The sequence below is a fragment of the Mustela lutreola genome, chromosome 3 (genome assembly GCF_030435805.1).
Source record: "Mustela lutreola isolate mMusLut2 chromosome 3, mMusLut2.pri, whole genome shotgun sequence".
Classification (NCBI taxonomy): domain Eukaryota; kingdom Metazoa; phylum Chordata; class Mammalia; order Carnivora; family Mustelidae; genus Mustela; species Mustela lutreola.
The window spans coordinates 143,274,851-143,288,996 of NC_081292.1; the positions used below are offsets into that span (position 1 = coordinate 143,274,851).

Sequence of the window (14,146 nt, forward strand, 5' to 3'; positions counted from 1 at the left end):
TCAGACCTGTACCCCTGGTGCAAATAATACATTATATGTTAATAAAAATATTTTTAAAATTTTTAAAAATGAAGGGGCACCTGGGTGGCTCAGTGGGTTAAAGCCTCTGCCTTCAGCTCAGGTCATGATCCCAGGGTCCTGGGATCAAGCCCTGCATCGGGCTCTATTGCTCAGCAGGGAGCCTGCTTCCCTCTCTTTCTGCCTGCCTCTCTGCCTACTTGTGATCTCTGTCTGTCAAATAAATAAATAAAATCTTAAAAAGAAAAAGACACAACAGTTGAGGCCGTGAAGTCTAGCTGACACTTCCTTCACAAGATGTCTCCCTCCGTAGAATGTGTCTGGGTTTTGGTATTCATGCTTTAATGATGTTCTGTTTGTATTATTTCATAAACAAACAGCACCTTCCTTATACTAATATGTACAATGTGTTGGCTCCACTCTGAATTGGGATGATGTAGAGGAAGACCACAAATGACCACTGGGTGTCATCAAAGTCTTATACAAGGCAACAGGCTTGGTTGGCATGGCTCCTTAGTGGTCTACCTTTTCTGGAAGGGGGAGATAAATTATGGTTGGCTCTAAATGGAACCAAAGCACGTTATCAGTCTAGAACTTAAGTATGTGGTAACATGGGCCAGGGGAACACAGCTGAGGACTGGAAAATAAGCGAAAAATAACATCTTGAAATCATCCAAAATAACATCTCCAAGTCCTTTCACTTGTATTTGCATACTTTCTTCAAAATATTAGGACAGCTATTTAGGCCCTGTTAGTGGGAAACCTACTGTTTTGTTTTGTTTTGTTTTAGTTTTAAATTACTTCATTATTAGTACTTCCAGCCTTTGTATTGCCTTCACTGTGGCTCATCCCATTAGTTTAGGTACTGGTACAGACTACAGTAGGAAGTGGGCTTATCACCTCATGACAACTCTAAGCGTAATAAGCACATGCCCCAAGGTAAGAGTGACATTGACATGGAAGGGAGGGCCCCACGTGGCAGGCTGCAAACCTTGCAACCTGTCACCTTTTAAAGGAAATAGATATGATTTGGGCTTAAACCTGCCAGAACCTCACTAACAATCATTTTAAGACTTGCATTCCTGGGGCGCCTGGGTGGCTCAGTGGGTTGAAGCCTCTGCCTTCGGCTCAGGTCATGATCCCAGGGTCCTGGGATCAAGTCCCACTCCGGGCTCTCTGCTCAGCAGGGAGCCTGCTTTCTCCTCTCTCTCTCTGCCTGCCTCTCAGCCTACTTGTGATCTCTGTCTGTCAAATAAATAAATAAAATCTTTAAAAAAAAAAAAAAAAAAAAGATGTGTTCCTAATGATAACCACCAGTTGTGCTAACCTATTTCTATCCATGGACTGAATGCACTTAGGAATCAAATCATTTGAGTTCTATGCTCACCTCCCAATACAAGGTCTAGTTTTCACAGACAAAAGGTATTCTGGATTTTTTTTTTCTATACATTGCTGACAAAGTCATTACCCTGACTCCAAGGTCGTATTAGTTATAGTAGTTAAGCTTATAGATCTCCAATGTGATGATGCAAGGCCATGATAGAATTCGCTGGAGCCCCATGTTAAGCACTCTATCAGGCAACTCCAAAGAAAATGTTTTTAAAAAGTAGATCCCCAAAATTCAGTCGCTTAAAATATCAGAAGTTTATCTCTTGGTCAGGTAACCTTCCAAGACAAGTGTCAGAGAGTCCCCTAAGTGACTCTCCTAGGGCCATGTCATCTGCATAGTTGGGGCTGGTGTTAGCCAGCTAATGGGTGAAAAGAGAAGGGAGGAGTCTCAATGCTGCGCTAACTTCCATCCTAGGAGGGGCAGACATGACTTCCGCTCAAGTTCCATTCATTGCCTAGAACTGAATCACATCATTATTCCTAACTGCAACGGAAGCTGGGAAATGATGGTCTAGCTGTGTTCTCCCAAAAATCAGATTTTTTAATTAAATTTATTTATTTTCAGCATAACAGTATTCATTATTTTTTCACCACACCCAGTGCCCCATGCAATCCGTGCCCTCTATAATACCCACCACCTGGTACCCCGACCTCCCACCCCCCACCCCGCCACTTCAGACCCCTCAGATTGTTTTTCAGAGTTTTTGGAGGCAGCACTTGGTGCACAAGTACCCATTACTAGCCCAAATCATGAAGTTTTACTCTGATTAAACATTAAATTGAGGCACAGAGCAGTAAATTTTCCCAAGGTTATACCGCTAACAAATGGCCAAGTTAGGGGCGCCTGAGTGGCTCAGTGAGTTAAGCCTCTGCCTTCCGCTTGGGTCATGATCTCCTGAGATGGAGCCCGGCATCTCATCTCACCATCTCACAGGGCTCTCTGCACAGTGGGGAGTCTGCTTCCCCCCCCCACTCTCTCTCTGCCTACCTCTCTGCCTACTTGTGATCTCTCTCTTTCTGTTAATAAATAAATAAAATCTTTTTTTTTAAGTGGCCAAGTTAGGATTTAAGCCTAGAAGTCTCTACTTTTCACCACTCTACTATATTTCTAATACCGTTTGATTCTCTAATAACCACTCTGTAATACTTCGTAATTTTTTAACAATAATAATTTTTTTAATTAAAAAAGGATGCAAGGGGGCACCTGGGTGGCTCAGGGAGTTAAAGCCTCTGCCTTTGGCTCAAGTCATGATTCCAGGGTCCTGGGATCAAGCCCCACATCAGACTCTCTCCTCAGCAGGGAGCCTGTTTCCTCCTCTCTCTCTGCCTGCCTCTCTTCCTACTTGTGATCTCTGTCAAATAAATAAATAAAATCTTTAAAAAAAAAAAAAAAAAAAAAAAAAGGATGCAAGAAGCCAGGGATAGTTACCAGAGGGACAATTTCCTATGACTAATTTGCAGGCCTCCTCCCCACCCCCACCCCCTCTGCATTTTCAGAGAGGTGAGCAGAAACAGCCTGGGTATACCACACAGTGAAACTACCTAAGACTTCACAGACTGATACTCCGCCCAGCAGACTGCAAGAGGGTAGGGCAATGCTGCATGGGTTCGAAGCTGCTTTAGAACCTTTCCTACATTCAGCGCTGCAGGCAGCCTCTTCACTTCTGACCTCTTTCCAAAGCACCTGGACCAAGCATTGCCACCCCTGGAGGCCCATATCCAGGTCCCCAGCCTGGAGCCTGGAGGCCGCATCGGTTCTCAGCTCCTGATGACTTTCTCTCACTGGAGAAGAAAGTGGGCAAACACTCTTGCCTTGGCCTCTTAACATTTGTGGAACCCAGGTCAGAGAATGCGGAATTCTCCAGATAAATGAGGCAGCAACGTGTAATGATGTGTTCCCAGGCAGTAATCCCATGAGGGAAGTACTGTTGTTGTTACTACCAGCATTCTACAGATGCAAACAATGAAGCACAGAAAAAATTAAGTCCTTCTCCAAAGACCAGACAGAAACCAGTGGTTCAGCTCAGTGGAATCTGGCTCCTATTCCATGCGTGAACACATCCTCTTTGCAACCCCATGAACTGGCACAACTCTAGTGGGTGAAGAAGCAGCATGGGGGGGGGGGGTTGCGGGAGGGGAAGGGAGAGAAGAGAAAGGAGTCCCTGTACCCAAAAGGATACTCGGGAGTTTCAAAGGGTTCTTTACAAGCTCTCCCCGTTTGGTGGAATGTGTGTGGATACGAGGGTGCCCACGCGCAAGTTTTAACCACTGAATAGACAAAGTAAAAGGGACTTGACTAGAATCTAAGACCTGGAAGGCAGAAGGCAAAACGGGTTCTGAAAGTTCCAGAAGCGAGCGGTAACTGACAACCCAGCGCTGTGAGCCTCAGGTGGTGAGGTTTAACCCTCCTCCGCTCTTCTGGGAGGAGCTGCGGTTTCAACCTGACAGCCTGGAGCCCCAGGCCGAGGACAGGAGGTTTCCGCACGACAGCAGCGCTGCCCTCCCGGCCCCTGCGCGCAGCCCGGAGCGCAGGGCACCTCTGCCGGCGCCCAAAAGTTCCCCGATGCGGTTGGGCGGTGCAACCAGTGCCGGGGAGCTGAGGCTGGGATTTGGGGTGGGGAAGATGGGGGCGGTTTTCTTTCAGGTCCGAGGACGAAGCTTGTGAGCCATGTGCACACCTCCCTGCTCCTTACGCAATTTGAGTGCTGCTCCAAGCGCAAAGTACTCCTCCCAGCAGTCTCTGGTGTCTTTCGGGGTGGGGTGGAGAATGTAACTTATTCCATCGGCCTTCGCCACCTGGACACCGAAATCTGGCAGCTTGTAGCCATCGAAGAACTACTGCATTTCCCCGAGCGCACTGCTGCTTGCCCCCTGAGCTCTTGGTAACCAGGTTGTGAGCCCAGACTCGATGGTGAAGCCACAGGCTTAGCACCTCAGAGCCTCGGCCCATGCTGGGTACCCTCGAGGGCCAGGAACCCTGCCTTTTGTTCTCCTTAACCACTGAGTTGTCCATAAAGTGAAATGGGACTGGGGGGCGGGAGCGGGGAGGGAGTCAGCAAGACGTAGAAGGTGGAAGGCTAAATTGGATCCGAAAATTCTAGAAGCATGCTGAACTACACATTCAGCGCCACAACGTCCCTCAGAAAGGTCATGGATGTGAACGTGAAGTATCGACTTATTCGTGTTCAGCGTTCAGGTCCTTTTGGTTTACTCACACTAGCAGATAGAAAGGTAATCCGTGGCGGAAACAGCAGAGTCTCGCGCTGGGGAGCCGGGCCAGCGGCGCAACGCCTCAGGGCCTCTCCATTGACCTCGAATCTGTTGCGGGATTTTCCCAGGGTTGCCCTGCCATCCCCACACTCAGTGCTTGCGCTCCTGCTGGTGTTTGAGAGACCACTCTCTTTCCAGTCTGCTCCTGGGGTCGGAGGGGTGCATTCTGGACTGTCCGCGGCCCCTTTTCAGCTGCCGCGTTGCACTCTGCTGGAAGAACCAGGCCTGGAAAAGGTGGGGGGTAGTACCGCCTTCCCCCATGAGCCCCAGGCCAAAAACCCAGCGAGAAGCTGCAACCTTGCCTCTGTGGCCCAGACCTCGGTTTGAATGACAAGTCTGCTGGGTGTCCCCCAAAGGTTTTCTCGAGGTCCCCACATCAGCAGTGGGTGTGTTTCTATTATGCACTTTCAGCGAGTTTACACAAGAAAAAAAGCGGGCTCCTAGTACGCAGACCCCGAGTCAGATATCTCATCTGCCTAGCGGTCAAAGGGACTGGGAGGAGCTGACCGCACCCCAAAACCCTGGAGGTTCCATTAGGTGGGGGGCAGTTGTGGACACTAGCAATGCCAAAGGATTGGGCAAGCGTTGTCCCCTAAAAGATACAATGGCCAGTGAAGAAAGGACAAGAGCACGCCAGTATGGTCCTGGAAAGATGGGAGATGGCAGGCTCCCATAAACTCCCAACCTCTCCCAAGGTCTTTGAATTCTAGAACGAACCCAAAATATTTCCTAGAACTTCTAGAGAGATAAAACCACAAAAGAATGCCTGGGGCGGGGGTGGGGGGTTGGTGGCAGCTAGACCTGGGTGGCTCAGTGGGTTAAGCCTCTGCCTTCAGCTCAGGTCATGATCCCAGGGTCTTGGGCTCTCTGCTCAGCAGGGAGCCTACTTCCTCCTCTCTCTGCTTGCCTCTCTGCCTACTTGTGATCTCTCTGTCAAATAATAAAATCTTCAAAAAAAAAAAAAAAAAAAAAAGAATGCCTCTAGGACCAGTGGCCTGGAAACCCATGTCCCAGGGACCCTCTATGGGAAAGTGCAAAGTGGGGGACAAGGAGCAGTCCCACAACAGTGCATCTGATACTCCCCCCACCAGGAGACTAGGCAAGTTCAAATGAGCCTATCTCTTTGTGCAAAGAGGGCACCACATGCTCCCGACAGGGGGCATCTTCTCCCCCACAGGACCCCTCAGTGTAATGGAGGATGCCCAGTGGTAGAGCAGAGGTGGTGGTGCATCGGGCCAGCAGTAGGTCAGGAGCTGAAAACAAGGCATGGAAGACCTGTTCTCCAGCTGTTCACCAAGGCTCAGGATAATAACCCTGCTATTTGCTCTACAACAACAGAGAAAGGAGGGGTACCTGACTCAAAGAATGTCATTTCTACCCTGGACCTTCAGTGTTCCTCTGTGCCATGGGAACAATGATTCCATCCATGTCTGACAAGAGTTACCTCAAAGATTCTCTGGGAGGTCACAGTGGGACTCTGTGACCACAGAGATGCAGCCAGAGATGATGGGCAGAGTATTCAAAGCGAGAAGGTCTTGGTGATGGGACTGGAGTGTAGGAGGCCAGAGCAGAAGCCCTGAGCTCCCCTACTATCCGCAAACTCTCTAGTTCCCTGGAGAGTAAACAACTCCCCAGGCCAATGGAGAAAACCAAAAGAAGAAAAGGGGAAGGAGAGTGCTCTGAGGCTGAGGAGGGAGTGTGGCCACACAATGGTGTTCCCCTAAACTCAGTGTAAGTGCCCCCTCTACCCTTCTCAGATCACTGTGGAGGGGGATGTCCCTCTGCTCTGAACTGTGGACAAATGTGTCCCATTCTCTAGGATACTGTCTCCCTGACTTTAGAACAAAATGAGGAAATCACTAGGATATTATGATTTGGTGACCAGATCATATGGCCAAACCCAGTTTTGTGTCTGGATTATCAGATTTAATATGTCAAGTCTTTATTTTTTTTATTTTTTTTAAAGATTTTATTTATTTATTTGATAGACAGAGATCACAAGTAGGCAGAGAGAGAGGAGGAAGCAGGCTCCCTGCTGAGCAGAGAGCCCTGATGCGGGACTCGATCCCAGGACCCTGAGATCATGACCTGAGCTGAAAGCAGCGGCTTAACCCACTGAGCCACCCAGGCGCCCCAAGTCTTTATTTTATTCTCCAAATGCAGCTGTAAGTTCGGCCTGTCTGGTTCCCTCACTCTTGCTCTCTCCTTGCTAATTGCCTCTGGTCTTTTCTCCCACATACACATACAGCCCCTTGTTTTCCAGTTAAAGAGAAACTGGAGTCATATTTCCTTCCAGGGAGATGCCATTTTCCAGATCTCAGCTCACCTAGACTTTAGGTTATTAATGGAGGTTCTCATAGATAACATAATACAACAAACTTGCCACCATGAAAAAGCCCAGAGGACATGCTTAGAGTGGGAACAAAGGAGCAGAGAGAAGGCAAAACTAGGGCAATTGTCTCTTTTATATTTCATTTTCAGAGGGGAAAATGTTTATATCAGGCCAAAGCAGCTACCACTGTGCTGACAAAAAGACTTGGAATTTGGAATTAAGACACCAAAAGGCAATACTGGTTAAATATCTAGAGTTTAGTTTTGTAACTAGGGTCCACAAAACAGCAGGCTCAGCCCAGCCGTTATACAAGGCTGTCCCTCCGTGGTGAGCCCCACTTCCCAAAGCATTTCTAAGGAGTTCACCAGGCTCCATCAAGGGGCCTTCCTCAACCAAAAGGCAGGCTGGGAACTAAATCCTAGCAGATTTGAAGGTGGATTACCTTCCTCATTATTCCGCAGAGAGTGAGCTGTGTGGATGCTGGAGTTTTAATTACACATTTGCTTTTTCGGGAGAAGAAGACCAAGATCACATTTTTCAAAGTATCAACTTGTTTTCCATTAGGCAGTTGTTGAAACAAGTTCTTTCAGCGACATGTTATGTCTTTAGGAAGGAGTGCTTCAGATGGCGCGCACTAGCACAATTTTGTGGCTTTTAATTACTATTTTGTTCTTTTGGGGGGTTTCAGAGACTGGCGCCTCGGCGTGATTAGACCGTCTAGTGGGCCCGCTGCAACCAGGCACACCCCCAGCAGGTGGCGCCACAAGGCCAGCACTGCCGCGGGAACTGCGGACTTCGGGAGTCCAGTCAAGGTGAGCGTCCCTCAACTCCCGGCCACGGTCCCCAGCCATCAGGAAACACTGCTATGGGGAAAGTCGCCACTTCTGATTTAAGAGGAAATTGCAATGATAGGACGAAACAGGGTCCTAACTGAATGAACTGGAAAAAAAATAGGGTAAAGCGCTTGAGGAAAAAAAAACTTTTTCTATTTGTTTCTGTAAATTCACCCAGACTTGGAGTATCGAGACGCCTCTCTCCCCTAAGAATTCTCCTATGTCGTAAATATGTAGAATTTAGAATTAGAACGAACTTTGAAGGCCGTCTGGTCAATCTGGTCTAGCATTCCAACCTAGAGAGGAAGTTCCCGGGGCCGCTTTGTGCCTGTCGGTTCACCATCAAATCTACGGAATTGCTCGAAGTCTCGTCCTATCGGGAAAGTACGAGGGAAAATGGTTTCAAATACATCGTTGGTGATAATATTTTTGAATTTATATAGCTTTTCACGGAAGCAATAAGAAAACAATCGTTCAAACATTATCTCATTAATTATCTAATATTCCTGCGGGTCGGTTAGCAAGTATGTGGAAGTAGGGATTATTATACGTGGTTTATGGATCACTTAAATCAATCGACTTCAAGCGCCGAGTGACTGACAAGGGTAACCGCCCGACGCTCCGAGGAAAAGCGGAGCCAGACCTGGCTCGACTCTCGGCGCCGCTTTGATCCGTGTTTGAGCGCGGACCTCGGACAGGAGGACTCGAGTCGCGGGACCTGGTGGGCGCTTGTGCACAGAACGGGATGGGAGACCCCCGGTCTTCTCCCCTGAGCGGGTCCCCGTCCTCGCGTCTCCAGTCCTGCGACCGCCCGCCCCCGCCCCCCCACCGCGCCCCTTCCCCACTCCCTCGCCTCGCTGCTCCCATTCAGCCGCGGCCTGTCTGCGCCCGCAACCGCAGCAGCCGCAGCGCCCGCCCCGTGACACCAGCCCCCCGGCCAGGCGTACCCCGGCGCCCGGAGCCTCGCGGCCCGGCGCTCGGGATTGGCTGTTGCTAGGTGACGTCCCGGCGCTCACGTGACGACTGTTAAATGCCCACCCTGCCCGAACCCGCCCCGCAGACAATCGTAAGGCCGCTCTGGGCTGCTCACCTGCTCCCGCCTCCCGGAGCCCCGGCCTGGCCCCGCCACCCCTGCCCTCTCCGCCGCCCGCCCCCCGCCCGAGCCGGCGCTGGGCAAGAAGCCGAGCGGGTTAGAGAGGCGGAGAGAGGATGCGGCCGGCGGCAGCTGTCCCGAGCAGTGCACGGTGATCGCCTCCCCCGGAGGAGGAGTTGCCCAGACCGTTGCCACATTTCTTGTTTTCCTCCCCACCCTCCCTCACCCCCCGTAATTACATTGGCTGCTGGAGGGGACAGGGAGAGACGGAGGAGGCGCCTCGCTTCCCCCCTCGCGCCCGCCACCCCTGCTCTTTCCCGTCCCGGGCCAGGATGACTGGAGTCTTTGACAGTCTGGTGGCTGATATGCACTCGACCCAGATCACGGCCTCCAGCACGTACCACCAGCACCAGCAGCCCCCAAGCGGCGGCGGCGCTGGCCCCGGCGGCAGCAACGGCAGCAGCCTCCACAAGCCCCAGGAGTCGCCCACACTGCCGGTATCCACAGCTACCGACAGCAGCTACTACACCAACCAGCAGCACCCGGCGGGCGGCGGCGGCAGTGGGGGCTCGCCCTACGCGCACATGGGCTCCTACCAGTACCACGCCGGCGGCCTCAACAACGTCCCTTACTCCGCCAAGAGCGGCTACGACCTGGGCTACACCGCCGCCTACACCTCCTACGCACCCTACGGGACCAGTTCTTCCCCGGCCAACAATGAGCCTGGTATGCACAATGCTGGCGTCAAGGGTGACAAGTCTAGTTCCTGGGATGGGTGGGCGAAAATTGTTTGGGGCGGGGATCCATCCGGAACCCTTGCCGTGTACTCTGCCTGCTCCCTCCCTGCCCGCCCTGCGCCTTTTACTCTTCTCAACCTCCAGTCTGCCGAGGGTCACTGGGTAGGTCCCTCGGGGCTCGGCTGCTGGGACCAGGTGGCCTTAGGGGGCCGAGTGGGCGCGCGGTGCATGCTTCATGGCAACTCATTTCCTTACCACCTGCTCCTTCTTTCTCTCTGGTTGGCTCCTTCTTCCCCTTCCTGGAGAATCCAGCTCCCAGGTTCCAAGGAAGCGCGAGTCCGCACTTAGCGAAGTGGAGTCTGAGCGCCCTGCTCGTCTCCGAGAAGCCGCTCCCCGGCTCAGGCCAAGTCCCAGGCCAGGCGCTTACGCCCAGCGGGAAGTCTTTGGGGGCTCCCCGGTTGTGCTGTTCTCACGGTTGCGTTGCGTTGCAGAGAAAGAGGACCTCGAGCCTGAAATCCGGATAGTGAATGGGAAGCCAAAGAAAGTCCGGAAACCCCGCACCATCTACTCCAGTTTCCAGCTGGCGGCTCTTCAGAGGCGTTTCCAAAAGACTCAGTACCTGGCACTCCCCGAGCGAGCAGAGCTGGCGGCGTCTCTGGGCCTCACCCAGACTCAGGTGAGGGCTCCCGGCCTGGAGCGGAACGAGGAGCGCGCGGGCCTGGGGTGGCTGGGAAGCAAGCGGGGTCAGCACAACGTTTTAAAAAAGTGTTTCTAAAGTAATTTTAAGGATTACGAGGCCCGCGCCTTGGGCGGTCTAAACTTCTACTCCTGAAGCTGAAATCCCCAGAGGGGGCACCGCGCGCGAGAAAACGAAAGGACCGGGGTGGGCAGAAAGCCGCTTTCGCAGTCTTACCGCGCCGTACTGATTAAGCGGGTAAAATCATTGGCCCTCCTGACCCTCCCCCGCTGTCACCACCACCTCGGTGCACCCACACCAGCTGTCTCCGATTTTCTGAGATTGCCTCCCAATAGAGTGGGAGCCATCCCAACCTCGGAGGCCTCGGCACGTGATCCGCTCGCCTGCCGCGCGTGCTTTCCACGCTCCTCCCCTCCCCTGCCCCAGATCCAGGTTCTTCCACTAACGTTCGGGTTCCTTTTCCACAAAGGTCAAAATCTGGTTCCAGAACCGCCGGTCCAAGTTCAAGAAGATGTGGAAAAGCGGTGAGATCCCTTCGGAACAGCACCCTGGGGCCAGCACCTCGCCACCTTGTGCTTCGCCGCCCGTGTCGGCGCCGGCCTCCTGGGACTTCAGCGCGCCGCAGCGGATGGGGAGCGGTGGCGGCCCAGGCAGCGGCGGCAGCGGCGCCGGCAGCTCGGGCTCCAGCCCGAGCAGTGCGGCCTCGGCCTTCCTGGGCAACTACCCGTGGTACCACCAGGCCTCCGGCCCTGCCTCACACCTGCAGGCCGCCGCGCCCCTGCTGCACCCAACGCAGACCCCGCAGCCGCACCATCACCACCACCACCACCACCACCACCACCACCACCACGGCGGCGGGGGCGCCCCGGTGAGCGCGGGGACGATTTTCTAACCCGAGGGACACTACGCAGGAGACTGACAGAGCAGAGATCGGTGATCCTCAGTGCTCGCCCGGAGAGCCGGAGGGTCCCTCCAGCTGGCCCGAGGACGCCTCCCACCCTCTGTGAGGAGAGGCCCGGGAGGGCCTGCCACGGGCCCTGCTTCCTGGAGCTGCCTCTGAGCGGTGGGGAACTGGAAGGTTCTTCGAGGCCCCCGGCAGGGCCGCCCTCCTTGGCTGCCTTTCCGACCTGAGCCCCGCCTCAGACATGCCTCTCCTCCCTCCGCAACCCAAGAGGCAATCGGGCGCCTTCCTTGCCGCGGGCCACGGGCTGAGTCCGGGGGGAGGGACGCCTCCCCCGCCCGCGAAGTTTCCAGGGTGCTCTGAGGCTCCTTTCTCCGTGCCCGCCCCCAGGCCCAGCTCCAGCGATGGGCTGATTGACCTCCCGGGCCTGCGTGCCCTCCCCACTCGCCCCTGTGACCTGGGCTGCCCGCCGCTTTTTTTCTGCCCTGCTGTCCCAAGTCCTTGGAGCCCCCCTCTGCCCTGCCTTAGATCCCGCCCCCTCCCCCAGGAACGCTCCCTTAGCTCTTTCCTCATCCATCACCTTTGGAGTTTTTTTATTTTTATTTTTTTAAAAGTTTAGGTGCCTTTGCGGATGACCTCATTTTGATGTTGGGGAAAAAATGATTTTTTAATATGTGGACACTGCAAAAAAAATGTGTTTAAATTATCTTTTTTAAAACCTATTCAGGATTGTTAGGCTGGACTTCGACGTAGAGTTTGTAAATAAAGGTGTCTGTGCAGATTTTCCCACTGATTTATTTGTATAAAAACACTCGTCTTTTCAGACTTTTTTGTAATCCCCCCCCCACACACTTGTGAAAACTGCGGTTTAGCAGTGACCTCAGCAACCCCTCCATTTTATTTTTCCCTTTGAAAATTTTCTCAGTTTAACTAAGCTACTGATTGGGTTTTATTTTATCTTATCCTAAAGTCTTTGTTCTTGAAATGAAAGATATTTTGGGGTTATTTATTATGAAAACAACATGCTCTTAATGTTGACTTTACAATATGAAGAGATTATTTAAATAAATTATTGTTTTCATTGGATGTGTGCGCTTTTTCCTTGGAGTCATGACCTGGAGCCTCGAGCCCCCTGCCGGGGCGGGGAATCTGGCCCGCCGAGAAAGTGACATTTCCATCTTTCAGAGGCTCAGAGAGCGGTGAGGCGAGGCGGGAACAGGCGCGCTTGGCATGGGCCTCCCCGAAATGTTCACTCTCTGCGGGCACTCGAGTCTTGGCGCGGGGTTTGCCCTCTCGAGGCGCGGTGAGTCACCCTGCACTCCGGCGGCTGCAGCCTCCGCCCGCCGGGCCCCTCCAGCGCCGGCGCCACTGCCCCTCGCCTGGGCGGTCTGTGCCGCCCCCGCACCGGTGGTGCAGGCGGGGCAGAGCTTCCGAGCCGCCGCAGGGGACCTGCAGTCGCAGCCTGAGCGTGCAGAAGCCGGGGTCAGACCCCTACCTTGGACCCTCCCCTCTGCTTGCCCTGTGGCCCTGCTGGGGCTGCCAGAGCTGAGAACTCAGTGAGTCACCATGGCCCTCGGGAAACTCAGTTGGCTGCTCTGGAATGTAGGGCGACCCCCGCACGCAGGGCTGCGCTAACACACATACAATCACACACTGTGACTCTTATAGTCACATCTATACTATCACACACTCTAGTATGCACACAGTCACACACTCCTGAGTCACACGCACACCACTGACAAAAATTCATGCACGCGCACCTTCACGTACGCGGATACACAAACCCACACAAGCACACTCACACACACAGGCACATTCACATAGAGACTGAGGCACATTGCTGTGAGAGTGGCACTCTTCCATCTCACATTCTCTGAGGGGAAATGCGCACACACCGTTCAGCTCTGCTTTCTACCTTGGGTCCCCCCCACCCAGCTTCCATTGTGGGAAGTGACCCTACTTTCTGTCATTCTCTGCAAAGGCCAAGGGCAGGTGGGTAATATAGGCCTGAACTAAAAGTCCCTTTCCTTCAAAGCACTGAGGCCTACAATGGAAGCATATTAGGTTTAATCATTAACTCTGTGATTCTGGGCTACCCACCTTAACCTCTCTGTGCTGTAGTTTGCATATCTATACGACTGGAGAAATAAAAACAGCTATCTCAGAGTTTTTGTGAGCATATAATGAGGTAATGAGGTAACAGTGCCCGGCACATAGTAAGCACTCATTTTTGCTATTAGTAGTCTATTGTTTGATCCCAATGCCCCCCAAACAGGGAGACTTTACTTGTGCCTTGTGTGTACTTGGGTGATTATGAGGTCCAGACTGACCCAGAAGCCTTTCCAGTTTTGCCTCATGTAGAAAAGCAGAACTCTAGAGCTGAGAGAGCTCAGCTCTGGCCCCTTCTTACATGAGAACCCGAACCTCAGCCATCCCCTCTGAAGGGGCCTCTACAGGAGAGGAAATTAGGGGCAGGCCAGAGAGCCCTGCTAGCCAGATCCAGGCCTCCTCTAGGATGGCTACTCAGGCCATCCCTGTGTGTCTTCCGATCACCTCTGCCAGAAAGCAGACCTGAGATGGGGGGACTTTCTACATTCAGTGCCATCATCCTGAGACAAATCCTACCTTTTCTGGCCAGTTTGGGGGCCTGCGTGGAGTCTAGCTTACATACAACAGAGTATGGCCAGGGAGAGGGACTCTGGGAAAAACAGGGAAGCTACAAATCCAGTGGCCATTCCCATTCCTGCATTGTTTTCCCAGGCTAGGAAGGCCGGAGCTAAAGCTCGCTGACCCTGTGATTCCAACTTCTCTAAGCAGCCGCTGCCTAGCAGACCCCATTCCTGCTCTCCCTCCCCGCAGCTCCAAATTCCGTGGTT

At 52.8% G+C, this 14,146-nt stretch overlaps 1 protein-coding gene across 1 annotated transcript; it reads left to right on the top strand.

Annotated features, from left to right (window-relative positions):
* Nucleotides 1-8,995: 8,995 nt before the first annotated feature.
* On the top strand, nucleotides 8,996-12,210 carry DLX2 (distal-less homeobox 2). The gene is made up of 3 exons (XM_059168948.1): nucleotides 8,996-9,661; nucleotides 10,164-10,348; nucleotides 10,839-12,210. The coding sequence occupies exons 1-3, from the start codon at nucleotides 9,268-9,270 to the stop codon at nucleotides 11,259-11,261; spliced, it is 1,002 nt and encodes a 333-aa protein (XP_059024931.1). The 5' UTR covers nucleotides 8,996-9,267; the 3' UTR covers nucleotides 11,262-12,210.
* The last annotated feature ends 1,936 nt before the right edge of the window (nucleotides 12,211-14,146 follow it).

What these genes read in the sequence shown, in the direction of transcription:
- DLX2 (XM_059168948.1), top strand. Translation starts at nt 9,268, where the DNA reads ATGACTGGAGTCTTTGACAGTCTGGTGGCTGATATGCACTCGACCCAG. An exon ending in CCCGGCCAACAATGAGCCTG is followed by an intron (nt 9,662 to 10,163) that starts GTATGCACAATG and finishes GTTGCGTTGCAG; the next exon opens with AGAAAGAGGACCTCGAGCCT. An exon ending in TGGGCCTCACCCAGACTCAG is followed by an intron (nt 10,349 to 10,838) that starts GTGAGGGCTCCC and finishes TTTTCCACAAAG; the next exon opens with GTCAAAATCTGGTTCCAGAA.